Below are 27,267 nucleotides of genomic sequence, written 5' to 3'. Positions count from 1 at the left end.
TATTCCTTTTAATTTTTATTTTTTTTAAGCTAACAGATCATGCTTATGGAGTGTCAGATCTTTCTGTATTTTAATAACATAGCACCTCCACCCGTGCATGCCTTTTTTGGACAGGTCAAGTGGCAACTTTCTCAGCCAAATACATGTTGTCTGGATTAATCAGTCCCTCAATTCAGAGCCTGACAGACACCTGCCTACAAGGTGAAGCACCTGAGGGGGGATCTTTAAGGCTCTCTTTTAATAGAAAGGGGATTTTTCATTTCAGAGCATCAGCAGATTAAGGTCTTTTTCCTACAAATGCACAGCATGTAATTGTTAGGATTCAAGTCAGTGTGCCTAAAAGAATTGGAGTGCCAAGTATCTTCCTATTCCCGCAAAGGCTGGCAAGCACCCAGGGCAGTAACTTCTGCCCCAGGTGCCGGGGCAGATATGGGCAGTTTCTCAGTGGCACATGGCAACCCAGTGCCAGCAAGGACCTGGGAGATGCTGTTTGGTGAAAGACAGGGACCTCAGCTCTTGCTCCAACTGAGCTTCAAATTTGGTGCTGCCGAACAACAGCCTCTCCCTGCTCCTACCAAGACTCAATGCTGATGCTGGGTCTCAAAATTAGGAGCGCAGGGTGGCGCGTCGCCACGGCACGGCTGCCGATGCCTCCTGTCATCAATAGGTCCAGCTACAGTGCTGAATTCCCAAAGCATCGAAGCCCTCACAGCTGGAGGTCTCTGGCTCATTAATTCCAGCTGCAGCAAATGCACTATTAGTTCCAGGGATGCCTGGTCCCTCGGGGGACTAGAGGCCCAAAACTTCTACCTCCTTCAAGTTACAGTAACTGTCAAAGTTTCACTAGAATAAAACCCCTTCCAATGACTCTTACTGCAACATGTTTAGCACTGTGGTGCTAAACCCACAAATGAGTGGAAAGTTAGTCTCTTGTAACTCCTATAACCAGCTATTCCAGCTATTACTGTAATATTGTCATTTTAATTTTTGTTCCAGGACAGCTGTTTAAAATATTACTTTTGTTTTCAGTCAAGCTGCATAATTACAAGCTGTGTGCCAGCCACAAATGATCAGACATAACTAACAACTAACGAATCTTGGAGTCTTTAATCAATCTTAGTCTGGTTTCATTCAAGAGATTACCCCTCTCAACAGAAGACTTGCTCAGGTAAGAAGAGTAAGGGCTGCAACAAGATTCATCCTCTCCCATGAAATTCCTGCCGAGAAAACCTGCTTGATGAGCTACAAATAAAAGAAAAAAATAAAAATAAAAATATAAAAATAAAAATAGGGAGGTTTCAAGTCTTCAAAAAGTGAAAATTTCCAAAAGCATGAACCAAAGCTTGCTCCTACTAAAACTAAGCCAACTCAGATTGCTTTTGAGAAAACTCACCTCTAAAAGGATGAATGATACATCAGTAATAATTGCAGATGGCTGTCCTTTAGTTTATTAAAAAAAAGTGTAGTTATAAAGTTTTTTTAAAAAAAAAAAAAGCAGAGAGAGAGAAAAAAAAGGGAGAATTGGCTCAGGCACAGGCTCAGTATTTTTTTTGTCCCTATACTTTCAAAAGAAAAACCAACAGCTATGCTGGAAGGATTTCTGATCTCTTTTTCCTGAGTTAGTGTGGGAGAAGGAAGGGGAAATCTAATGGACTATTATCAATTTCGCGGTACTGAAGTATCTTGGAAACAGAATATTTACCCTCACAGTACTAGCTGCGAGCAAGAAACCATTCCTTCAGAAATTTAAATCCAACTCACAAAGTGATTTAGAAAAAAAATAAATAAATAAACAAACACTCCAACACAGAAAAGAGTCACATGCACATATCAGAGCCTGCTACAGAGGAGCAAGTCTATCTACAGCTGAGAAACAAGAGCAGGGATAGAAATCACTAGGAAGGTAGGCGGGCTGGGAAGGAAATGCATCAAAGATGACCAGACACTACCAGTGAGGGTCCCATTTCTGAGGGAGCAGAACATACCTAGTGTGGGAAACTCTGAAAACAGAGCTGCAAGCACCAACACAGAGGGTGCTGAAAATCCCACCCTCAAACTCTTTGCTCTCTTAATTCAACGGGGTGTTTTGTTGCTAACGCTCCCGAGACGGGACTGCGGGTGAGGAGAGGAAGGTGGTCCCACATGCTGCTTCTGGCTCGCTTTCAGCAGGTTGTGAAGCTGTGTGTGCAGCCTGAGCTTACCGCAGAGAGCTTTGCAATCGCCGGGGCGCAGCCACGCTAACGCGCGTGGCTTCCTGTCCTACGCGGCTACTGCACCAAGGCACTCAACAGCAAGACACCGCTGTGGGAAAGTCAACGTGCTACTGCACAGCTGAAAGGGCAGCAAGAAGTGTTTTAAGCTGGTGGGATGTCACTACTTCAAAAAGACACCAGCAAGCAAACCCAGAAGGCCAAGATTCCCCCTTTTCTGCAAAATTTTGGAGAGTGGGAAGGGAACAAAGTAGCTGAAAACCCTGTACCTGGGAGCCACCAAGTCAGAAGCAATTCTGCTCTGCGTTGCCTGACTGATGAATGGCAACTCATTTGCTCTAATGACTGAATTGTTGCAAGGGGAGATCTCAGGCGGCCAGCAGAGGTGGATGTGGGTTGCTTCGTGCTGCCAGTGAACATAGTCCTTGCAACATAGCTGATTTTAGAGAGCAGAGGTAGAAAACCACTTCCCTGGAAGGGCCTGGCAGAACACCCTTGGGCCACCAGGCTCCCTTCCCTCTGCTCCCTCCATGGGTTATACGACCATAACCCACACGAACCAAAAAATCACACAGGCAGGACATATCCTGCCTTTCCCTACCACCAGGGCCTCCAAGCAGAGCTCTAACTTTTCTGCACACACAGTTTTAAACATAGACCTTGGTTTGTATATACCAAATATCACTGTATCCAGTCCATCACTGGATTTGGCTTCCAGCTCCCCTTGCCTTCTTACAGCTACTGTGTAAGGAGGGAAAAACAAACAAAGAAAACACAAAACAAACCACTTTAATTTAGTGGTCCTGAATTTATCTTAATATCTGCCTTTTCGGAAATGAAAGGATGGAAAAGTGCAGAGCTTTGTTTTCAGCTGTTCAAGCTCTTGGCTACAACAAAAACGCCCATGCACACATTTGGTAACTGTTATCAGGCTATCAGCTTTGCATGTGTAATGCATGGAAATCTGCTTGCAAACACCTATATATGCAACTGTAGGTGCAAGAGGCTGAAAGTAGGACAGTATATCTGCTCTTGAGAGGACTTAGGAGCTTTGACCAGAAAAAAACCCCAAAACCTCCCACCAATTTCCACTTAATGAACATTGAAAACAGATCAAGATCAATAACTTCAACAGCCAGTTGTTTAGTAAAGGAATCACGATGATTACCATCAGAAAACTCTTCAACAGCTATGGAGTTACTCTAACACTATTTTAGCTATTATGTTCTAGCCACTTTGATGGCCAAGGGATGATGACGACAGCTCACAATTTAGGTCTCCTCCTAAATATACAATGAAGGAAATACTATTTTCTATCTCAAAGTTCTGGAGATGATCAACCAGCATATTTTCCATTACACGCGTTATCTCAATACAATTTGGCAGAAAACCCAGTAAGCTGTGTCAGTTTTGCTGTTTCCAGTAATAAAAGAAAGAAATTACCGACTGGCGGAAGGCAAGCAAGTTGGTGGCACTTCCTGCTTGGAAACTGTCCAAGGGCCACAGAAATAAGTACGTGAATGGACTTTCCTCAAAACAAAACAACATTGACATGCCTGAGCTTATCACTCATGGAATGTCCCTCGACAAGGAAACGGCTGGTGATGCTAGCGACAGAGAGGGCCCAGGCAACCAATAAACCAAGCAGCACATACCAGAGACTTGGCTTTTGCCTGGAAAGAAGCAGAACAGGCAGCAGAAGGAAGTGGAGAGGGATAATCTGAAGGATTGGGCAGAGAAGCAGTAACAAGGCTCTTGGCCTTGAGGGGAAGTCTTCCAAGGCACGCATTCACCTGCAGTTTTAATTAACCTTATTAACAAAGCTAAGCAGACTTATGAATCATTCAAGATTTTACATTAAGCAGCAAAGTCTGCATTAAGGTCTGAGGTTCTCTGTTCACAGCATTCTTCTTGGTCACCTAAGGATCGTTATCCATATGCCTACACCCAGAAAATTTTGTGCAACTTAAGTGAAATCTATTGAACTATACAATATAAAACTGGGCAGCCATATCCTGCTACGAATGTAGCCCAAGGGAATTATGGCCCCCTAAAGAACAGCTGTTATACTCCACAGAGAACCCATTTTGAGTTGTTGTCTGAGTGACTTGCTTACTTATTTTTAAGGTTATGCAATAACCTTAAGTTTCTGTGAAATTCTTCTCATTCAAGTCTCCATTAGCTATGTCACTATTTCTAGAATATCTTAGGAAGCACAATTCACTTTGGTGCATTGCTGCTTTTCTGTCTAGTAGCTTTTTCTTTTCAAACAAGGACATAGCTGATGAGACCATGAACCACAAAAGCCTGTTAGTATCGCCTCATATAGCCCCTCAAATTTCTCAGCACTCCAGGCAGAAAGAAGAAAGGCCAAAACCTTCCTCTCGGCCAACACCTTCCTCTCGGCCAACAATTTCTGTAAAAAACTCACTTTTGAAGAGCCAAGCCCCACTATGATAATAACAGTTAAACGGTTAAGCCATGGTGGTACAGCAAAAGGCAGTTTATCAAGAGAAGCCCAGCTATTTATTGTGCTCAATCACAACTGACGGGCACTATAAAAAAAAAGAAAAATCCTAGAGGAAAATTTAGATACTTATCACAGAACAGCTGAGGTTGGAAGGGACCTCTGGAGATCATCCAGTCCAGCCTCTGCATCTTGAAGGCAGGCAGCTGTGGTTGCAGGTGCAAACCAAAAACCTGCAAAGCTGTTGATTTGCAGACCCCTTCCCTCTCTCTCCCTTACATACCAAATTATACAGGAAAGAGTAGTAGTTAGTAGAAGGTCTAGCAATACACCACACTACGCCGTTCAGTTGGCAAAAGTTTCATTTGCTGCACGCAGGGACAACGGCTGTCTGTTCTGATCATCGCTTGTCTCAACACTGTGGGCCTTCTCAGCACGCAGATTTGCTCGACTCTCCTATCCACATTTTGGGGTTTGAGCTAACTCGAGTGTAATGCTACAGCAGCTCTGGAACTGAAGCTGAGGTAGACAAGCGATGATATAGACAAGGATAGCGGTGTATGAGGAAGGCAGGAGCAGAGCCAGGGGAAGGCAGAAGCAGAGCCAGAAACGGTGTTTGTGGTCTCCAAAACCCTGATCTAGCCCAGCACACCACAGACACACCAGCTCACAGATGTCATGTATCCATGACAGCAATGCACATTTGGACTGCAGAGGTCAGATGCCCAGGAGAGTCAATTGTTCATTTTGTTTTGGAGAAGCTGCCCTTCTCCGTGGGACCAGAACCATCATCTCTTTACCAGCAACTACAAAACCCTGCTCCAAGTGCATTATGGAGGAAAAAAAAAGTCACTATCACAATGAACTAATCTGTATGCAAAATCAAGTTATCAGCAATATTTCTGACAAAACATGTGGTTTCAAATGGCACATCTCAGTGGCGTGCCAGCCATTACAACTACAGCTGTACTCCCAGCACAGATATGCCCATCTAATGCCTTAACTGCACACTACTGGTCCTTAGCCAGGATCTAAAAGGGAAGGATTAATTCCAGTCATTTTTGAAGCCTGGATCACATCTTGGGCTGTAGCACTACAGAAAAGGCCAACCATTTATACTCGGATCATTCTTGCCAGATTCTGCAACAACCACAGTCGCTTCCTCCCTCCTCCTCTCCCTTCCTCACCTGGCAGTTTCTTAACACTGACATGATCAGGGTTAACTTTTATATCCAGCTAGTACTAATCCACCACATCTCCTCTCACGTTCCATGTTATCAAAAATAACTGTACAGTGATTTGAGACGGAAGGATGGAAAAAAAAAAAAAAGCATCAAGTATGGGTGGAGTCTCACAGAAGAGAATTTACTTGGGGCCCAGGGAAAGAGAGAAGAGAGGGTTAAAAGTATTTTAGCCTCCACACAAGCCCCTCTCCCATTCCCTGCCACAGCTCATGGGATTGTTTAACATCACTAGTACGCACATGTAAAAGGGTAGCAACTTTTGGCCACATAGCCAATTAGATGTTTCTAAAGGTACAAAAAGGAGTGCCAAGGCATGCACTCCCCCAGCATTCCTGAAGGTATGATGCTCACTCCTGGTGTCCAGATGTTACTGCTCACGCCTGTGCTCTAATCCCATGAGGTCCAGCTCTGGGAGTCTTCATGGAGCCTTTATCCAGCAAAAAGAATGTAGGCTGGGATCCAGGACTCGGCTGACAACACCCAGAGAGAACATGCCATTGCCAACGTTTGCTCTGCCAAGTTAGCTCATCCCCTATTTACACACTGTCTTTTTGAGGATTTTTCCTTCCTTTTTAAAAAAAAAAAAAACCCACAATAAAATATTTTTGTACAACAGTGGTTTAAAAAAAAGGACATAAATGAGATTCTTCATAGTGACAGACCCTTTTAATAGGATTGGGTTGTATCTTCATACAGAAAGGATCAGTTAAAAAAAATCCTGAAGCTAAACACTGCAATATGAGAGAGGCTGTCCAAGACCAGGCAGTTTTCAGTCACATCAAGGCTGTGATTACTGTTTTTCTCAGCTAGCTCATGAGAGAGATGATCTCACCGTGCACTTGTGACCATGCAGTCACAGCTGTGACTCCAGCAGTGGAGCTAGGATGGGAAGGGGCTGTAAAGCACAGCCCTCCAGCCTTCTGCAGGCCACAGGATGGGTGACGAGGTGCCGTGTCACTGCAGGAAACGCTCTGCTCAGCTGACCCAGCCATCTGGCTCCATCTGAAGGCGGCACTTGTGGTTTTAGCATGCGACTGCAAGCCGACAGGCAGCATGCTGGCATCTACCAACAGCACATCGTCACGTATTTCCCCTTTTTAATATTTATTTTTCCCTCTCCAAAGTGTGGTTTCAAGATGAGCAAATGTTCCTCAGCCAACATGAACAAGATGATTCTTGGATTAAAGGAGAAAAGTAAAAGAGGGGTTGGGAGAAATACTCAGAAGGGGTTCTTGGAGGAAAAGGTCAGGGCCGCTTGGAGTGGTTTTGCTCAGATGTCAGTCAAGGACACAACTTCATGCTCACCCCATTTCCAGCCAAAGCTCAGCACTGCCAAGCTGTAACATTGCTTGCAGAGCTGCAGAGAAACGTTCTCCTCTTTAGTACAGTGCTTTTGCCGGGGATCACTGCCGGTCCAAGCACACAGAGTTCCCAGGTGAGCCAAGAACAGGACAGGCAGTCTCTGTAACCAGGCCATCCTTTTTAGGACAACTGCTGTCATATGCCCTACTTTATATGTACCCAGTCCCTTTGCACGTGGAAGGCCTGGCATTTTGTCAGCACCACAGTCAGCATTGGATATACTTTATTTTATAAAAACATGTGCTTTTAACTCCAGTCTGCTAGCTAAAGCATATGAAAGTATGAATTGCCCTCCAGAGAGAAGTATTTTGCTACCTGAGTGGCACTGTTGATGCTCCTCTTCACACTGATGGGCAGCCCCTGCCGAGGGGAGACGCTCTACCGTAACTCCCAAAGCACGATTTTACTCATTCAAGAAAAAGGCACATCAATTTCAGTCTTACAAGTTTAACCAGAGAGCTTTCACCAGCAGAGAGCAGAAATCCCCTGCACAGCATCTTCATAGTTCTTTTTATTTAAAAAAAAATTTAAAAAATAATTTAAAAAATCAAATAACTTCCCTTCTTGAAGGTTTACCAAGCTCTGTAATATAAAAGCCCCAAAGCCAGTCAAACAGTTCCTCTCCCCTGTCCAAGCAGCACAACTTTGGGGGGAAAAAATGAAAGAGAGAGAGTCCCTTTAGCAACCGCAATAGGCCAAATGAAGTGAGCCCTTACAAATGAAAGCCCTCGAGAAAGGGAATAAAATACCAAATGCAACTCAACTCCTAATACACATTATACTGAAAGAGCCATAGATAAAGTTATAGAAGTGAAGTTAGATCCTTAGCTAGGAAATCCTAAGCTATCTGAATTGGTGCTGCTGACTATATCCTTACCATGGCTGCAGTGCAAGTTTCAGCTTTTTATGAATTTAAAGACTCTTCTTGCAGCTTAGCTACACTGGAAAGACTTCTGGGACATGGGACCACGCATTCTAATATTAAGCACTACTGTGGCTTTGGATATTGAGATAAGAAGTCTGAACAAGTAATGACCCACTGGAAAATTCATAGTGAGAGATGGAAAGATGTGGTACTCTTCAAACACCTACATATGTTCTGGTTGTGGCTTTGAAGCAAGCCACAACACTGTCTATTGTAAAAAGCGCTGTTCCTGTGGAAACAGTTGCTTAATAGTCTTAGAGATGGAGTAAGAATTAATACTATAGCTGTTCAGAATTTTGCAACTACTCATTTACTGGCAAAAAAAAATATACATAGGTCAAAAAACACAGGTCCTGCTTTTATTGCTGATAGTCAATAAAATTAGTGGGCACAGATAAAGCGGGGTTTTTTGTGCAGCTGAATTAACTTAAAAAAATAAAAAATTTCTCTGCAAATAAAATTCCACATGCCCAGGACTATTATTATGAGGGGACGGCTTAAACCAACTCAGAAGTGAACCACAAAATTTATGCTGAAGAAATACTGAAGAGCTTTCTGAGGTCAAGAAGATCCTTTCAGCTCAGTCCCTTGAGAGTCAAACACAAGAGTACCAAAGGTTGTGTAAAAACAGCAAAGCTCAGTATCTATGGTCTTTTCTCACTTAATTTTTATGTTCAAAACAGGAACAGGCGCTTCAGAGCCTGTTACTAAAATGAGAAGTGTCATTGCCTAAAAGCAATGAGCATAGCCTATTCACTGCAGAGGCAACTCTCTTTGCAGAAAAATTACTTATGTATAAAAATAGACTCATAGACCTCGTATTACTCACAAACACTCCTTTCTCTATGACAAAGGGAAATGACATCTTACAAGGACACACCAGAAGCCTCCTGAGATCACTTCCACATAAGCTAAAACATGTGAAACAACTCAAATGACAATTCTTTCTCTTCAGAGAAAACTGCCTAGACCCTACCATTTTATCCTTGACAACAAACAGAAGAATACAATTTTAAAAGTACAACAGCCGATTTTGAATGTAGTTTTAATTCTTACTTCTAAAAGTTTTTCTAAAATTCTTAAGCTCTAGAATTCTTAATCCTAAGGCTGGTTCCCAGCAAAGCAGTAACCAGAGGGAACACAAACAGTCAAAGGATTTGCTCCCAGCTCCACACAGTGCTGAAATGAGTAAATCTTGTGTCCTGTCTGTCCCCCACCCTCCCAACACATACACATTTATAGTATTTCTACACTGTGAGCACCACCACCTTGCAACCCTGCAGGTACAGCCACACTTCAGCAAGTGCCCACCGAAGACAGGCTAAAAGACATGGCTTTCAACACTCCTTAGATGTAGCTTGGACAGCATTGGAAGGGGGTTTTGTACATGTCCAACAGTGGTCGTAGGCAGAAAGAGCACAGGGCTGATAATGAACTGATAAATCATTAACCAAGTTCTTCAGGAGATACAAAATCAAGGCGAAAGCCATCTTGATATTATCAGGCTTTGATCAAGAAGAGAATCTTGTCCCCAGCTCCCTGCCCAAACTGCCCCTTTTCTTCCGGATGTCACCACAGGTTGCAAAGGCAGCAGAATGGACCGTGCATTCGCACGTCTCCAAAACCACAGTTCACAGCCCACCACGTTAATTCACACTGCCATTGACCGATGTTTTCCTTAGCATGGTGGGCTGTGAAATAGCCTGGGTGAGAAGCCAAGATCTGAGTGGGAGGCACTGCAGAGCTGCCCAGGGGTGGAGAACCAGCTGGCTGTCCTCTTCAGCGTGCCCTGCACAAAGGGCCAGAGCTCACAGGTCACAAACCTGCTGAACAAAGGGCTCCAGCATGTTTAAATACAAAACCTGATCCTAGTCTGGATGATCTTATAAAGTATTCACCCAAAACACAAAACAAAAAGATCTCTAGGCCTGGCACAGTTTGTAGCAAGAGGTAACATCATCTACTAGACTGATAGACTTAAAGAAAGAAAGAGAAGCGCCCAGCCTTTCTTCATTCGAGCCCTTTTTAGGGACCCAGGTGATCAAAGGCCTTCATCCTGAACTAACAAATGAATATATTTTGTCTTCAAGGAGTTGAAATCCATTCTGCAAGCATGTGCAGTGTAGCCTGAATTACTGATGCTTTATTCCTGAATCTGCCACACACTCCAAAATAAGTATTTCCTCTTCTTCAGCACTCTCACTCCAAGAAGATAACAAGCCCTAAGGCTTTGCATACAGTGAGTCCAGGCCTGCGGAGACAGCACCACGACAGTAAATGCAGGGGTCCTGGTGTCCTCCAGGTAGAGTCAGAGATCTTCGCCTCAACCTAGGCAGATCTAGCGCATGAGAGAGAGACCATATCTTTCTCTGTAGCACCACTGCCTGTTTCTATATTCTGCATCATACCCCTTTTGTCTTTCAAAATAAAAGCACAGAGCCCTGGTGGACTTACTCTCGTATGGTACTAAAACTCACTCCTCTCTTGGACGTGACCACACTGAACTTGATGCACCTCTGGGCGAACGCCAAAAACTGTTTAGCAAGATTTTGTAAAGGAAGGTAAAATATATTACTTTGTAGAATCAAGAAGATGGGGGGAAATTTCTGTTATTTTTATTGAAAAGGCAGGCAAAACATTACTTGAGCTAACTATTTGAAAATCTGGTCAAAACGAGTTACTATCATTAAGTACTGATGGGGTTATTATAAGGGCTTATTTTGAAGAGTGAAGATGGCTTATCCCAGCACAGCTGGGTTTCTACCTAGTTTTGCTCTGCTCCAAACCAAGAACAGCTCAGTTGCTTGTACAGCAGCTACTAAACCACCACAATTGCGTCTCAGCATGAATATACAGACCTGCACTAAGATCAACACCAGCAAGCTGCCACATCAGGAATCCCTTCCAGGAATGGGAGGTCAAAACCTCTAAGAAAGGGAGCAGTCGGAAGCAACCCTACAGTCAATCTCCAGTAAATCATCCCCTCTCAAGAGCCGGTCTTGCAAGCAATTCTTGTGGGAGTATTGAGAGCTTCTACATTGGATTTTTCATTGCTATTAAATACACAAATAATGAAGTGCTAAGTTTGGGCCTCCATCTTGCAAATTGATTATACACAGCAACACTCCCAGAAAGCCCTATTAGGATATGGAGGATCACCCTACACGTCTGAGGCCACTGTAGGTTTCGTAGTGAATAGTGTGTTCCAACTTTGTAGCCTTGACAAGAAATCCCACCATGGATTTGGACGACATAGGAAAATTCTCCTCACATCATTACATTTTCCTCCATGCTTAGGAGCAAACTGCCTTGCAGAATAAATTCTCATTGAATACATTAATGCTACACGCTACAGTCTGAATGACCTAGATAAAAAACTCATTGTGCTGAGGCCAATTTCTTCCTCTTTCTCAGAGCTCCATGAGCACTCTCTGTGCCCAATAAATAATGTATAACTCAGCTATCATTAACAATCCTTGCTGCATGTGAAGAGAAGGAAAGAAATGTGTCCAGTTCTTCTCCCAATTACAGTGCAAATCTGGCAGCCTAACTCCGCTGATGACATTGGGAATCCACTGATGTAAAACCGGCGAGTGAAAGCAGAGGCAAGCACTGGGCTCCCATTCTGCTGAAATCTCAAAAGACACAGGCAAACTTTTTAGAGTGACATTTTACAACAAGTGTGAAAGCAGGAAGATGACTTTCATTTCGACATTATTAAAAATAGATGCAAGAAAAGTGAAATACTGAGAGCAGCTTCATATGGAGGGTGACAGAGATTACGCGTGGGGGAAGGATAGGAATCAGTCCCCATTGTATGAAAGGCTTCTCCCCATCTTCTTCGGATTTAAAGAATTTAAGAAGTTTTAAAGGGTAGGAAATACAAGAAAGTGTTCAGTGAATCAATCACCAGATTTAACCACTTGGAAAAACATGTTTTTCCTCTTGTCCTCAAGCCTGGGGAAGAAGCTGACAAATAAGCACTGTATTCCCTTGTTTACAAAGGAAAATAAATTCAGAACAAAGTAGGAATTCATACAGGACAAGTTAGTTTTTATCAGTTGTTCTCGATCTGGAATAGTGAGCTTTTTACTCTCAATCAACTTAATCCAGACTAGACTACATTTAATACAGAATAAGCATATTGACCATTCTAGATGGAGAAAATCACTTTAGAGATTAACTCACATGTAGACAAGCCAGCTCTGATACTACCTGAGATGACAGTTAGTTATGACTATTTTGTCCAATAAAGCACTTAAGAGTACAGACATCTCATGCTATTTTTTACTGTAAAAGTGAAACTTTACTTTCTTTTCTATTCGGACGGTAGAGCCAGCCAGCTTTAGCAAACTGGCGTAATACTAAATTTGACCTTTCTGACAGTGCCTGTTCTTCTCTTCTATGCACACATACAGCACCCAGCACAGTTATGACTGGTGTCTGATGGAAGTTACTACAGCCTTTATAAAGTGTGAATGATGGCAAATATTTTCTATCCAAAAGCAGTAACAAGATTGCCAATCTAAGACCCCACTGCTACTGTAAGAGCTTTAAGATACAAACGCAGGTGAAGACATATATGAATAGCTTCATTTACGAGTAACATCTTCCTTACTTCACAGAGTAAAATTCAATTTACAAGAGAGAAACGCAAGGCACAGAATTACGCTAAAATGGAGACTAATGACAAAGAGCTAAAAAGCAGACAACAAACAGGCAAAGGAAAAACAGAAACACAAAACAAGCCAAACAGAGGACTAGAAATCAGAGGTGCTATGAGAATTGCTTTTTCAGATCAAACCAGACCAGCAGCCAGTCAAAAAGCTGCCTTTGAGGATGGCTGGTGCCAAACATTAGACAAAGGCACAAAAAACACCTCAGTGTTCAAATTATGGAGCTGCTACCACAAACGTTCTCTTCTAAACCCCTGGATGCAAGTCGTCAGACCATGTCTCAGTATTATTCTTACCACTGGTTGCAGTGCTGTGGGACAGCAGAGGTGCACGTCCTGTTTCTCACGTCCTCTCTCTTACTTGCCCCCACCAGGGAGGTTATGGGGCTCTTCTAATCTTTGGCCTAACTCAGCACAGACATCCTCAGCTCATATGCATTCTCCTTTTTTTGAGCCTAGTCTACCCACTAAGTGATTTCACACTGCAGGCAATTTTTTTTTTTTAAGCCAAAGTAGATATGTAATATTCATATACCAAATTATACTCTTATAAACATTTCCTGTATGGATGCATTTCCCTCCCCCACTTCTTTTGACAGAAATGTCTATATTGCAATAAGAAAATAAACAAATGGCACAAAAAATTGCCACTAAGATCTATACCAGCATTGCAATGTTGGTTATCTCCCATCTCACCAACTGAAGCCAGTTAACAAAAGCTGCCTAACTTTGTTTCTGCACCAGCACATCTTCTGTGTGTTCAGTGGCAAGGGAACCTCTCGTGAAAAGGGTCTGGAGAGCAGCCACTATCTCACTGACTCAAATACAATCAACTAACTAATGAAACTTCATACTTCTGAAACTTGGCAGGTGTATGCCAATAAAAAGTTTTCATGTAATGTCATCTACAGGTTTACGCCCCCCTCCCTCTTCCCCTGCCAGCATTCTTTCATACTGGCAAAGCTCACGGGTAGCTGTAGGTACAGCAGCATACTGTACTCCAGCATAAGCTGTACCTACCCCGAGGGCAGGTCTACACTGTACAGCAGAGCACAGAAGGGATTCCCAGCCAATGCTAGCACAAAAGCCTGAATCTTGTCCCAAACCTGAAGTCCAGGGCAGGGACCTGGACATCCTCTGTGTCTGCCTAGCCTAGTGCCAGGGTTCCCAGCCTGCCCTCTGGGCCGACCTTTATGAGGTTGCAAGGTGGCACTGCAAGGACACAGCCTTTCGCAAGCCAGGATCTGACAGGCATATGTCACTTAGGCAAAACACAGGTGCCCCCTGCCCATGGCAGATGCACCTCTGCCTGGAGGGGTGCAACCCTCCATCGGGACAGGGATCATTGGCAGGCTAAAGAACATGAAGCTTTCTGGAGATGCAGATAAACACAGATCCCACAAGTAAACTGGTGGCCAAAAACAAGCTGGAGGCTGCCAGAACTGCTCTTCTAGCCTGCAACCTGCCCCCCTTCCCCCCCCCCCCCCCCCCCCAATATCTGAGGAGTCCCAGGAAATAGCAAAGCAGGGAGCAGGCCATCAGCTGGACAAACTGCTCTAGCAGGCCTGTGGGATGGATCTAGTCATGAAGTAGATGCTTCTGGTCTAGCATAACAAGGGAGAAGGTCTCACAAGGGCAGCGAGAAGGCCATTTTTTCCATCACCTTGGGCTCAGCACAGACATTGAGCTTTTTAGCACTGAATATTAGTAGTGCCAGAATTGCTGAGGAACACTTACTTGCACAGCCCTGTGCTGATGCAGCTAAACATAGCTTACATCTGCTCACGGTGTTGCCCGTGACCTGCAGAGACACGGGCCACTTGACACTACACCATGGTTCTCTGCACAACATTTTGGTGCAGACATGACTGAAGAAGATTTACAAGCACAGTTAGACCAGATTCCCATTTCCCTGGGCAAATTTGACTTTAATAAGAAAGCAGGATGGCTTCCTCAGTGATTGACTTGACTGAGTGATGAGAACATTTCATGATGTTAAAAGAAAAAAAAGTCACTGACATGGCAGAGACTTAAATCATTTGTCTGGTTTACCTTAAGTGGTTTAGCAACATTAATTGGAAGCTTCAGGATGCGCTCCATTTTAGACATACATTTGCTATCTTTAATATAATTATGAAATAAGCCTTTCCCCTCATAACCAGCCCTAGCTTCTTGTAGGCAGCACAACCAGCACAGCCGAGGGGATGGCTTAGGAGAGAGCTGCTTGCCGAGTTGCAGGGTGAACAGCATCAGGCAACGAACCCCGGTTAGTCATCCAAGGCTCCAGTCTGGTTCACTGCAGGGCCCCACAAATAGGGTGGGGGTGCAATAAGCAGCCAGAATAGAGATTGCTCACTGTCTCCAGAGGAAATTAAGTCTCGAGCATGGTTTCACCTACACTAACTGCATCCCTGAAAAGGCTGAGATTTTGGAGACAGGAAGGTGTGATGTCTGATTCAGAATCATTTACAAAGTGGTTAGCAACTCATTGCACTCGCTATCTCTTCTACTTGTCTCTTATTCCAGGGTTAAACAAAAGGTCCCCGATTTCTTGATTGCATTAGCAAAGCACAATAGCTACAATCAAGCCTAAAACATCAAAGGCACTTTAACCGTTTGCAAAGAAAGGGTGGGAGAAACAACTGAGTCTTATTTAGTTCAGTAAGGGATATGCTTTCATATTGAATTACACTGTAAACCGGTAGACTTTCTAATGGCATTTCAAGAACTCAAATTGCCCCCTTGACAACGTTTTCTGGGGGTATTTTATTGCCTAAAAGCTCAAAATGGCTTGAAACCAAATCATTACTCAGAAAACATTGAAAACAGAAAACCTTGGATGGCCTGGATGAAACACCTTTTTACAAAAAGACCTGTGGTAAAAGCGAAATACAAGGGCCAAGCAGAGGGAGGCCCGCGCCGGCGGTGCGAGTAGCAAGGGCTGCACACACACCGCACGGGACAGCACGCTGCCCGGGGCCTTGCTCACGCCTCCTTCCCCATAAACAGCCTCTTTTAAAGCAGCAACCTGGTGGCCAGGGGCTCAGGTGTCCAAACACCTTCGGGAACATTTCCCACCGTGATTAAAGCCACCAAGGGAGACTCGAGCACCAGCCCTTGGCCCCTTGGCCCTGGCGCCTGAATTAGCACGGGCTCGAACAAGTGACTCCGGAAAATCTTGCGTGACTCTGAGCTGGGGCCTCTCCCAGGCGCTTGCTCCACCTCGGCCTGGGAGCTGGTGCCCCACCATCCCGCAGCGCGGCATGGGCCGGCGAAGGCCACACGGGCTGAAGTTTACTCCTGAGCTCCAGCCCAAAACCTGCGTGTGCACTGCACACGGGCGTCGGAGGGCCTGGGCACCTGTCGGTGGGGCTTGGCCTGAGCTTTCGGCTCAGCGGCTCCTTGCCGCCGGGGACGGAAACGCGGCGATGCCCCCGCGTATCCCAGTCAAACAGCCCCAGGCAGGAAAGCAGGCTCCTGCCCCCGCACGCCCTCCCTAAGCTCCCAGGATCCCAGACAGGATCAAAGCAAGAGTTTTGAAAACACGTATTTATGGAAAAACAGACTGAGGAGCGCACAGAGGCAGTGCCACAGCAGGGCCAGGCACCTGGCTGAATGAAGGGGAGCCAAATTCATAGCCCGCTGCACCCGAGTCAAAGCGAGGACATGCACTTCCGTCTCTCGGATCCCCGCTGCCATCTGAGTCACTTCAATCACTGGAAATTGGCTCTTCTCATGTTTCAACCAAAACTTTCCAGCTTCAGATTTTCTCGGAGAGAGAAAAAAGAAAAAACCTATCAAGCAAAACGCCTCCGTTCTCCCAGGATGCTCATGGCTGCCAGCCAGGCCTTTTCCCGGGCAGGGGTTCGCAGAAGACAGAAACCGAGGACTCCCAACTAGCCCGACTCCCGAGGCCGAAACAGGACGACAGGCGGGCAGCTCCTCATGGCACAATCTCTTTTTCCTTGTTTGCCTTAATCAGTGAAATGGTTATTAACATCACATGTCCCAAGACTATTTAATAACTGACAACAAATAGTAACGGGTTTTTTTCCTCAAACCTTTGCCACAGGCTGCAGGGCACACACAGGAGCCACTGGTGTCACAGACTCAGCCGGCATTTTGAAGGCTTTCTTCGTATGCACAAAGCATAGCTTTATGCTAAATGAAAGAAACAGAAGCTGAAGTTCTGACATCCTTCAAGAACTATCTTATCTCCTTGCAGTGGGTGTTTCTCTCCATCGTTCCCATTCAAACATAACTACTGCATATCAGTAATAATAATTACAGAAATGACTTAAACCAAAAAAGAAATAGGGACATTGCTTAGTTTACTCAAGCCTAGTTAGCAACGAACATGCAGGATGACCTTAATATAGGTCAGAGATCTGCATGATACACACTATCGTCATGCACCTGGGAACAGAAATCATACATATGGAATATCATTGCTTTTCATCTCAGACTGCTCAGACCTATAGAAGGAGAAACCACTTGCTGCAGCCCTAGAAGATGCAGTCCATCTCTGCAGACGGACACAGGCTGACACAGACAGGCAGGAACCAACCCGGACAGCATCATTTTTTGAACTCAGATAGCATCACTTTCTATTTTGCCAAGCAGTCACCTCATTCTCTTCCAATCTCTTTCTCAAACAGGCTTTCACAAAATCCTCAGTGACAGTCTGCATCACAAAATACCCTGTCAACAACTACAAATATTTTGATTTCCATGTACCAGTTCTGTCTACCTGGAGAACACTCTGCTGTGAAGTGCCAGGGGCAGTTACAGCAACAAGTACCCCTGCCCTATTTGGCCTGCAGCACCCTTGGCTCTCTGCCAATGTACAGATGCTCTAGGGAAGAAGTTGTGTTTTCCTTTAATTCTTCAGTTTTATGTTCAATAAATAATGCAGTTGCATATAAAGAAGGGTAAAACAATTCTTTTTGCCTTAGGAAAGAAAAGTCATAGGAAAGGATACAGGTGAAAGAGTTCAAGTCCAGGATTGTATGAGAATTATTTGTTTTAATCTCTTCCTGCAAACAAACCTCACCATTCTCCTATGAGCAATTGCTAACAAAATCATCAGGAAGTTGTGATTGGTTCATTAATCTAATGGTCCATCTGTTATCTAATTTCCTTCAGTATACTAAGGTGAATTGCTGTTTCAAGATCAAGACAAAATAGGTTTGAGTTTTAACTATTCATTAAAGTGCTAGAAATTATGATGTCTCTATCCATGCACTAACAATTTGTGTAATCATAAACAAATCATTCCCTAGTAACAATGCAATTCAGTATCTTTTACAAATAGTGCTGCCCCAAGCTTAAAAACAGAAATACTTCAGTTGCTACATAGATCTTATAGGAATAATACTAAGATACTCATTTCTGATACATTGTAAACTTTTCTCCTTTCAATTAAAACTTAGTACTCCAAATTATTTACGTTTTTTTATTGTCATATGACTGTTCCCTGTACTGCACTCTGAGACAGTTAAAGAGGACATACTACCTTTCAAACGTGCATACACAGAATAAAAAGATGTCTAGCACATGCTAGTGCAAAATTAAATAAACGCTTTAAAAGAAAAGTTTCAACCATGATGTAAATCCTAACAGCTTTCGGGTAACAGCTGACTTAGGTCTCTACTGCTTTACACCTGGCAGGGTCATATGCACCTGTGTAAAATGCTACCTTTCAGGTTTGCAGAATTTCACACCCACTTGATCTACAGGAAAATACCTATCAGAAAAACACAGTACTGGAGAGACTGCTGCCAGTTTTAACTGCACTGAAGCACGCTGAAGGCAAGGTGGCATTTAATTGACGGTATTAATAAAAGCTACTCCTCTGCAGCTTGACAAGTAAACATAAATAATGGGAAACAGCACAGGATCTTGAAGATAATATGCTCTTATAAATTTCATCTGTGTGAAGTCAATCAAATGTGTTTAACAACTAATATGCAAACTAAAAAATATTCAGACTGTGGTAATGTGTTCATTAGAAAGACTTCAGAAAAAAAATCAAGAGGTCAGAAGAAAAAGGAGAGTTTTGAAGAACCTCTGAAATACAGATTTTAATACAAACTATGAACACAGTACTCTGTCCCAGCACCCTGTGGGATTACTCATATGTATAAGCATTAATGATGAGACAATTCATGTTCATACACTCATATACATAAAAGTTTGGGGACATAATTGCAGTGATGTATCTGCAAGTCATCTGAGAAGGACCAATGCTTGCACGCCAACTGCTCCTGCTTGCTTCCCACCATCACTTCCTGCAGTTCCCACAAGTGGTGGTGACAAACATCCTAACTAATCACCTTTATCAGCAGCAGAACACCCAAGTTAATCGACATAACAGCAAGAGTCTGAGAGCTCAGACTGAAACCCTCAGGCCAGTGCAAGGAACTGCCCCAGGTAATCCCACGCTGTCCTCCTGTGTTCCCCACAGCAGGGGACCTGAGATGCTCCTGTGATGGAGAACTGCCAGTCACCCTGTCCCACATCACTGTGTCAAATCAGAAGCATTAGGAGCTTACCAACATATTTTTGTCCTTAATGTCTTCTCTGAAAAGCGAGCATTAAGATTCTGTGTCAAGTCAAAACGAAAAAAACATCTTTTTCTTCCCTGAGATGTCCTATACCAGAAATTCAAATGTCTCACCAACTCTGGTCTCCCTTCAGTTCCCTCTCAAGATGCCAGAATATCCTGGGACGCTTTACCCCCCAGGGCAAGGTGGGCTCTTTTTCACTGTTTCTCAACCATTTTGTATTGAAGGACTAGGTAACTTCAGAATAAAAGCCTAACTGCTTTCCCAGGGATTTTCCTGTACAACCATGTACAAGCCAAGTTAAACTTTGAGGATCCATTCATTTTCCCCCTCACTCCATTTCTTTCATTCCTTTCTTATATCAGCATGTGTGTGCTTGTTTGGGAGTTGGAAAGAGGGCAGTAAGAGAGGTTTTGGGGTGGAGATGTTGCAAATCCTCTCTAAGCCCCTTTTGGTGTCTTGTAGCGTGCCAGTAGTTCACAGACCTTGGGCTAATGCAAAGCAGCATTTCTTACCCTTCAGATTGCACAAAATCCAGCAACAGCCTTGCTGAATTTATCAAGAAATATTAAATTATCAGGACAAGATGCTGTTCCCATGTCATCATGTGATTCTGAGTGCACGCTATGCGAGATGCTAATGGAGCAAGACGAAAGGGGAGGGGAGAGGAGAAAGGGAACAGAAGACAAACACTTGCTCACCCTCCCCACCAAATCCACCCCAGTTGTAGCTCTTAGACACTAATCTAAAGGAGACAGCACTTCTCGCGTTTGCCTACATGCATAGATATAACATCAATTTACATCAGTCTAGTCGAAAAACCCACTGATTTCTCACCCATCAACTCACAGAAAAAAAGTAGTTCATAAAACATGTGCCAATCCAACAGGGCTAAGAAACTTCTCTCTCATCAAAGGCTAGAGAAGCCTTTGGCAGGCCACATACTGCACGCGTCTTAAGCAAAGCGTGTCTGCAGGATATATGAAACAACACAGTGGGCCCCTGCACATACTTGCATCCACACTGGAGGCAGCATTATTGTACGTATTTTGGTAAAGTAAGTAAGGCCACCACATCGACAACAAAGCAGCCCAAATCCCAATGTAGGCCAGACCTTGTACGACAGGACTCCGGCCTTCCAAGAGGATAAGGGCGCTCTCAACAGCAGAACGAAAACACCAACAACAAATCCAACAAGAATAGCCACCCACAAACCACAACTCTGTCCTGAGCGCAGTCCTTTGCCCTATCCCCTAGAGGTCCATTTTGTTTTTAAAAGTGTTCTAGCAGAAGTCCCAGGAGCCATCCCTCTAGGGCAGCACCACCAACCTGAGAAGCTGAGTATGTACCCACCAAGCTAATCCATGCTGAGCTCTGCGACAGCTGTATTGCTAGGAGCAATAACTCGAGCTAACTACTTGGATTTCTCCACCCTGCATGAAATCACATCAGCAACAGTTGGACAGAGATCACCTTTGGCACAGGAACCTCACAACTATCCATAGGGTACCTAAATACACCATAAGAAGAAGAAATAGTATTAGTATAATAGTGTTAAGTGCTCCCGTGATTGGTACTTCCCTGTAGTCACACAAGAGATATAACATCTCATCTTAGTCACACACACTGACTGGGAACAGAAAGCATTAGCAGCTTCTCCAGCGATACAATCTAGATACCTATCTGCTCTCTACAGTGTCAGCTCTCTTTCCTCCACGTCTGATTTTATTGTGGTGGCTATTTGACCACACGAACCGAACTTCCTGGTCTCAAAAAAGTTAATACCTATAATATTCTCAGAAACTCTGAGTTGTTCTGCACCTTCTCTACCCAGAATGAGGTGACTTTTATTTATTTATATCTAGCACAGGCAAACTACAATGCGTCACTGGATCAATTTACTCACTACCTCCTGCGTTACAGTACTGGAAGCAAAGGCACAACCTTAGAGCCTATACCGTTCCTGTCACTCACTGTTAAGACTGAGACATAAATGAAGTTTGCTGGGCCAGGTGCAAGCGACACCTACATGGAAATAACCTAGAATTAGCTGCAAGTGAAACTGTTTTTAAGCAGTGCAGTGGTGTACGTGATATATACAAGACTAGTCCTGTCATTCTGCTAAAAAGTCTAACCAATTTGCACGCACACATCAAAATTGTGCAAGCATGTGTAGGTCTGAGCAGAAATGCATCCATCTGTGTGTTTCCAAGTACGCCTCTGTGCTCTCAGCAAAAGAGGGAAGGTACATAAATGTGCGAGTCTGCAGGTGTGCCTTGCTAGTAAGTATTACATGTCTCCTCTCTTCCAGCCTATAGAGAGGAGAGACTTTGCAGCGCTCAGCTGGAGCCTTGACGTTCAAGCTGTGACAGCTCAGACTTTTTGTTCTCTAAGTCCCAAAGACACCAGCCGAAAGAGCACTCACCACTTGCCCTCATCTGCCCGGCTGCAAGCCTGCTCAGCCCATCGCTGCCTGCCTGCCTGCCGCACGCGAGGGCACGAGCAGATGCACGAGCGTACACCTGCGTGAGCGCGCACCGGGCGGCACGCATCCCGGCACAGGCAGGCAAGGACAAGCCCCAGCTCCGCGAGCACCCTGCGAGTGCATCCATTCATTCGGAGAAGCCCGGGTCCAGCTTCCCCGCGGCACGGCTACTCACCCAGCCCTCGAAGCTGTCGCTGGGGCCCGCGGAGCGCAGCAGGTCCTGGAAGTGCAAGGTGCAGTTGGCCACGAAGTCGTCGTAGCCGATGGGGGTGTCGTGGAAGACGGACAGCTCGATCTGGTGGCCGTCGGTCACCGCGGCGGAGAACTCCTCGTTGTAGGTGGGCTTGTTGGTCTTCTGCTTGGTGCTGGTCTGCCCGACGCGCACCTGGTCCACGCTCACGGTGACATAGGGGTCCAGGAGCTGGTGGCCCTTGCGGAAGAGCGAGTGCCGCAGGGACCAGCGGGTGGGCTGCAGGCCCACCGCCTCCCCGATCCGCACCTTCAGGTACCCGTTGAACTTCATGGCTCCGGACATGGCCGCCCGCGCCGCCGAGACCCGCGCCCGCCGCCGCTGCTCCTCAGGGGGCCGGGCGGCGGCGGCGCGCCCGCCCCCGGGCCATGCCGGGGCCCCGGAACCGCCGCCCCCGCGCACCGCCCCCCTCCGCGGCGGCGGCAGCCGCTCCGCTCCGCTCCGCTCTGCCCGGCCCGGCCCGGCCCGCTGCGACTGCCGACGGGAGCGGCGCGGCGGACACCTGGGCCGTGGGACGGCGGCGGCGGCGGGGAGGGGCCGCGAACCCGCGCCGCGAGGGCGGGCCCGGGCCCGGGCGGGGAGCGGCGGGCGGGCGGGACGGGCGCCGCGTTATTCCGCGGCAGCGGCACCTTCCCGTCGGGGCGCAGCGCTGCGCCTTCGCTTCAGACCTCCTCAGGAGAGGCTGAACCGAGGAGGCACCGATAATATTTGCGATTTACCTGTGGTACGATTACATGGGAGGGAAAAGAAAAAAAAGGCGTTAAATACTGCGACAGTATCGGAGCTACTTTGCACCTTGTGTTTTACAGCAGCGGTTTTACAGCATCCTGACACTGAAACTGCACATTTAGTAGAAAAACATGCAAAGAGAACACACGATGTGTCCCTTCAGCTTTTGGGAAGTTCATTATTACAGCCCTGCCTTCTGGGATTAATTGTGTCTGATTAACGTGTGTGGTTTGTTTTTGATTGCACTTAATAAAGTCAGAATTTAAATATTTTTAATTATGTTCCAAAGTTCACAGCTAGGTGCTGTGGATGAGGCAGCGAAAGAGTGAAATCCCGCCTTCCTCGTGATTCTCTGGCAGACACTGTCTGCTGAGTTGCACTGTGATCTCTGCAGTGGAAGAAGATGTGGTCACCTGAAGGTCCCCACAGCCACTGAGATCTGAAAACGAGCAGCTGGAAGCAAATAGGCCACTTCTGGGTGGGAGCTGGGATCTCTGCTGGGGTCAGTCACCTGGGAGATTAAAAGCACATGGTGGGGGGGTCTGTGGTGCGCTCAGGTCGGGTATGGCGGAAGGAATTGCTGGCCTTGTTCCCAGTCACTCAAAACTCTTCTTGTCCAGCCTCAGCCCAGAGAGTCTTTCCTTCCCTTCCCATGACCGAGCCCCCTCCTTTCAAACACAGTGTATAAATCCCTCCTGTGCACATGTGGAGACATTTTCCTTCCTCTTCTGTCATGTTTTTTTTTCACTCCTTCCTGTCCCTCTCTCACATCTTCCTGCTATCTTCTCTTTTCTGTGTGTTTCTTTCTATTAATTTCTCTTCTTTTTTTTTCCTAACATTTTCTGCCTATTTCTCTTCCCTCACCCCTTCTACCTGTTCCCCTGGCAGAATGTCTCCAGTTTCCTGCTCCATTTCCTCCTTGCCCTCTTCCCCACACCCTCTCCTCCTTCCAGGTGCTCCACATTTCACAGGACCTGCAGTACTGGCACAGCAAGCCAAGAAGCCTTTCAGCCCCAGACAGAGCAGGGCTCCTATTCCCTCCTCTGGAGAGAGCGGGTGGAACAGGTTCAGTGATGTGATCATTCTTCACATGGAAGCAACAGTTCTGCCAGAAAAACTTGCAGACCCTTAAATCAGGCTTTTGACAGGTATCCTTACAAGGCTTTTAAGTTCCTTGATCTATAGCTATTAGCTGGAGGTAAGAGTTATCAAAGATTTTTTGAGCTTGACTAGGACAGACCATCCTGGGAAGGAACAAAGACTTAATCTTAGAAATTGCCATATTGTATGAAATGCAGCCACCACGGGGTCTAGGATCTGGCCTCCAGGAGCGGCCACCTCCAGGTATTTTATCAAAAGGCATAATCAAGAAAGCTCAGAACAGTCTGTTCCCATCTGTTAAAGATTTTTTTTGTCTCTTGGGTTGATGTTCCTTCTGAAATACACGTTAGCATTAACTGTGACCACTCTGAGTGGTTTTTCCCTACAGATACCCAATCCTGTTTTTAATCTTGAAATGCTCTTGGATTTGTCCATCCCACAACAGTGAGTTGATGAGAAACAAACAATTCTTTTTATCAGTTGTATATCTGCTATCACATTGATTCTTGATTCACCCCGTTCTTCTGTCACAATACCATAAAATAAAAAAGCTCCTCATTTGCCTTCTCAAGAGCATCATTACTTGTCATTCTGCACTTTCATCACCTCTATCTTTCCTGGTCATAAGCTGTCCACAGGAAGCCATGTGAGTCAGGACAGATTCCCTACTGATGACGGGAACTCACAGTTCTTGCAGAGCTTCCCTAGGACTCTCTGTAATTGCTGCAGACGAGACCTAAAGACACTACGAAAGCAGAACACAGTATGAATGTCCACAGGATGAGACTGAAGGCCTTATAAAAGCTGGAACGATGTCTCTGAATTGCAAATAATCAAGCATGGATTTTGCTTTGCTTAGAGGCCTTCAAATGCAATAGTGATAAAGAATATTTATTAAGAAAAGAACAATTTTTGGCTTATTCCAGCATGTCTGAGTTGCCTCTAAGTTTCTTCCATTGGATCTATTTGCCTTATGGAAATTTAAAACTCTGTAGGTTCCCCCAACCATGCAGATAAACCCTTTTAGAAGTCTGAATATCAGCTTAGATCTGCAAAAGCTCTTGGAGGTTGGAAACTTGGGCAATAAATAGATAAATATGAATTACCACAGAAAATATCTGATACCACAAATACCGCTATCGTACCATCAAAATCTTTCTCTTGACTTTTTCCTCAATATTCTGAGGAAGAAAAGATAAAAGCCTTCTCATGCAACTTGTTAGAAATAATGACTGGCTCAAACATTTACTGGCACAAAAAGGAAGAAGACCAAAATCTGCTAGTTTAAAGTTCAGGCTGTGCAGTTCCCTCTGCTTAATCACACAAGCTGAAGTTCTTGCTGCACTGGCATTTTATACATAATAGCAGAGGGAAAGGGATATAAAGATCTTTTTCTGCACAATGGCTCATTGGATTCTCATGTCATAACCTGACTCCTGGATCCAGGCCTTTTAAAAAAACAGCAAGTATTGTAAAATTTATGGGAAAAAAACAGGTGAGCTACACTGATATATATTTCTGATAAGCAGCAGTATGCATTGCTATTCAGTTTTCCATTGTGGGAAAAATCAATCCTGTAGAATCATATGATATGAATCTAATTAATTTTGTTTACCCACTTGAAACAGTCTGAAACAGCTCATCTCACATGGTATCCAAACACTCCCCCTGTTCTGAAGTCTCAGGAGAGGACCGGTCAGTGACATGAAGTCAGAGAATGCTCCCTGTGCCTACTCTCCAGGCATCCAAGCAGTGGGAAAATATCCATAATTCTGTATTTTTTTTCCCACAAATCAAAACATCCCTGCACACACTGACCTTGCAAGGCTGCATGCAGCAGCACCATCTGGTGATGGCTGCATTGAACCTCCTTGCACAGCTCGCAGCACCAGCAGGAGCTGAGGTGTCCCCAGGAGCCTGGCTTCTCCCTCCTCTTCCCCAGCAGGAGCTCCAAGACCAGGCTCCAGGAATGGCAGGTTGATTCATTTTGTGCCCTCAAGTGTTCACGGCAGCTGGGCACTTCCCAGCGCTTCCTGCCAAGCTGTATGGTTTCTGGAGCAGTCGGCTGATGGCACGTAGTTGTTCAAGAAACCGACTGTGAAGAGTGAACAGATCTCCTGATGCTTGCGTGGCTGAGCAGCAGGGCGGCACATGGCATGCACTGGCAGCAAATATAAAATAAGGCACAGGAGGCAAAAAACCCTGAATTATAGGTAAATTATAGAAAAAACAAACAGATAAGAGGGGGCCTTACTAACCTTTTGCCACTCTAGAAAAAGATCTTAGCGCAGTGAAGAAGAACTCCCTGAAAACAACAGCTTAGTGCTCACTGCCAATCAAAAAGACAAGTAGACTTAGAAATTTTTAGAAACAGAACCAAGGCCAAAAGCAAAACCATCACTTAGCCAGCATATAAATGATGTACCCATTGTTAAAGAATAGTGAATTGAAACTGTCTAGAAATGGCTGCTTAGCACAACTTATATAAAACTTGCTTAGCATGAGTGGCTAGATTTGCTGAAGCCTTAGGCCAAGCGTGGGAAAAGTAACAAATCTTTACTTAGTTTAATAAAAAATAGTGCCTCAGAGCTCATTCAGGCTGGGAAGATAGGGGAGCCACACGCAGTCTGCGCACCTGTGTCACCGACTCCGAGAGCGAAGACGCCAAAACAATGGGGAAAAATAAGACCTTGGGAGACAACCGCCAGACCCAACAAAAACAGAGGTACAACCATCATCAGAGACTGCAAAAAACAAGAATAAGGAGAAAAACAGCTTGCCTCAGAATGACGATGAGACCCAACGAGGAGCAGGAGACCCCAGACCAAAAAATGATTATTGGTCTACCTATCGCGTGAGGGGTGGGAAATGTAAGTCGAAAAGACTATAATTACCCAGAATTTGTTTATGTTAGGGTCCCTCTTCGGAGGCACCCAGCTCGAGCTGTAATTACGGCACGCGCGTGATTAAAATTATCTGATTTGTTTTGATTTGACTGAACTTTTCTGCGGGAACCTAGGGTCGAGCCCTGTTATGGTGGCCGACAGACCTAACTTCCATAACACCCATGCCATTTATATTGTGTGCAACACTGGTGTTCCCTCCATCTCAAAAAGTACAGAGTAGAACCAGAAAAGGTACAGAAAAAGATGGCAAAGATGATCAAAGGCATGGACCAGGCTTGTGAAGGGAGAGGGACTGACTAGATTAGGATTTCTCAGCCTGGAAAATAATGACTGTAGGGGAAAATATG

General features: G+C 45.0%; 1 protein-coding gene across 1 annotated transcript in view; it reads right to left on the bottom strand.

The window, feature by feature from the left end:
• PRKCH (protein kinase C eta) overlaps window positions 1–22,723 on the bottom strand; it is a 119,564-nt gene extending 96,841 nt beyond the window's left edge. Inside the window, exon 1 of the mRNA XM_026114428.2 lies at window positions 22,110–22,723. Coding sequence (XP_025970213.1) covers window positions 22,110–22,469 — 360 coding nt within the window. The 5' untranslated portion in view covers window positions 22,470–22,723. The remainder of the gene's footprint in view (window positions 1–22,109) is intronic.
• Window positions 22,724–27,267: the final 4,544 nt, after the last annotated feature.

Source organism: Dromaius novaehollandiae, chromosome 5 (genome assembly GCF_036370855.1).
Source record: "Dromaius novaehollandiae isolate bDroNov1 chromosome 5, bDroNov1.hap1, whole genome shotgun sequence".
Lineage (NCBI taxonomy): Eukaryota > Metazoa > Chordata > Aves > Casuariiformes > Dromaiidae > Dromaius > Dromaius novaehollandiae.
This window is presented reverse-complemented; position numbering and strand designations above follow the sequence as displayed.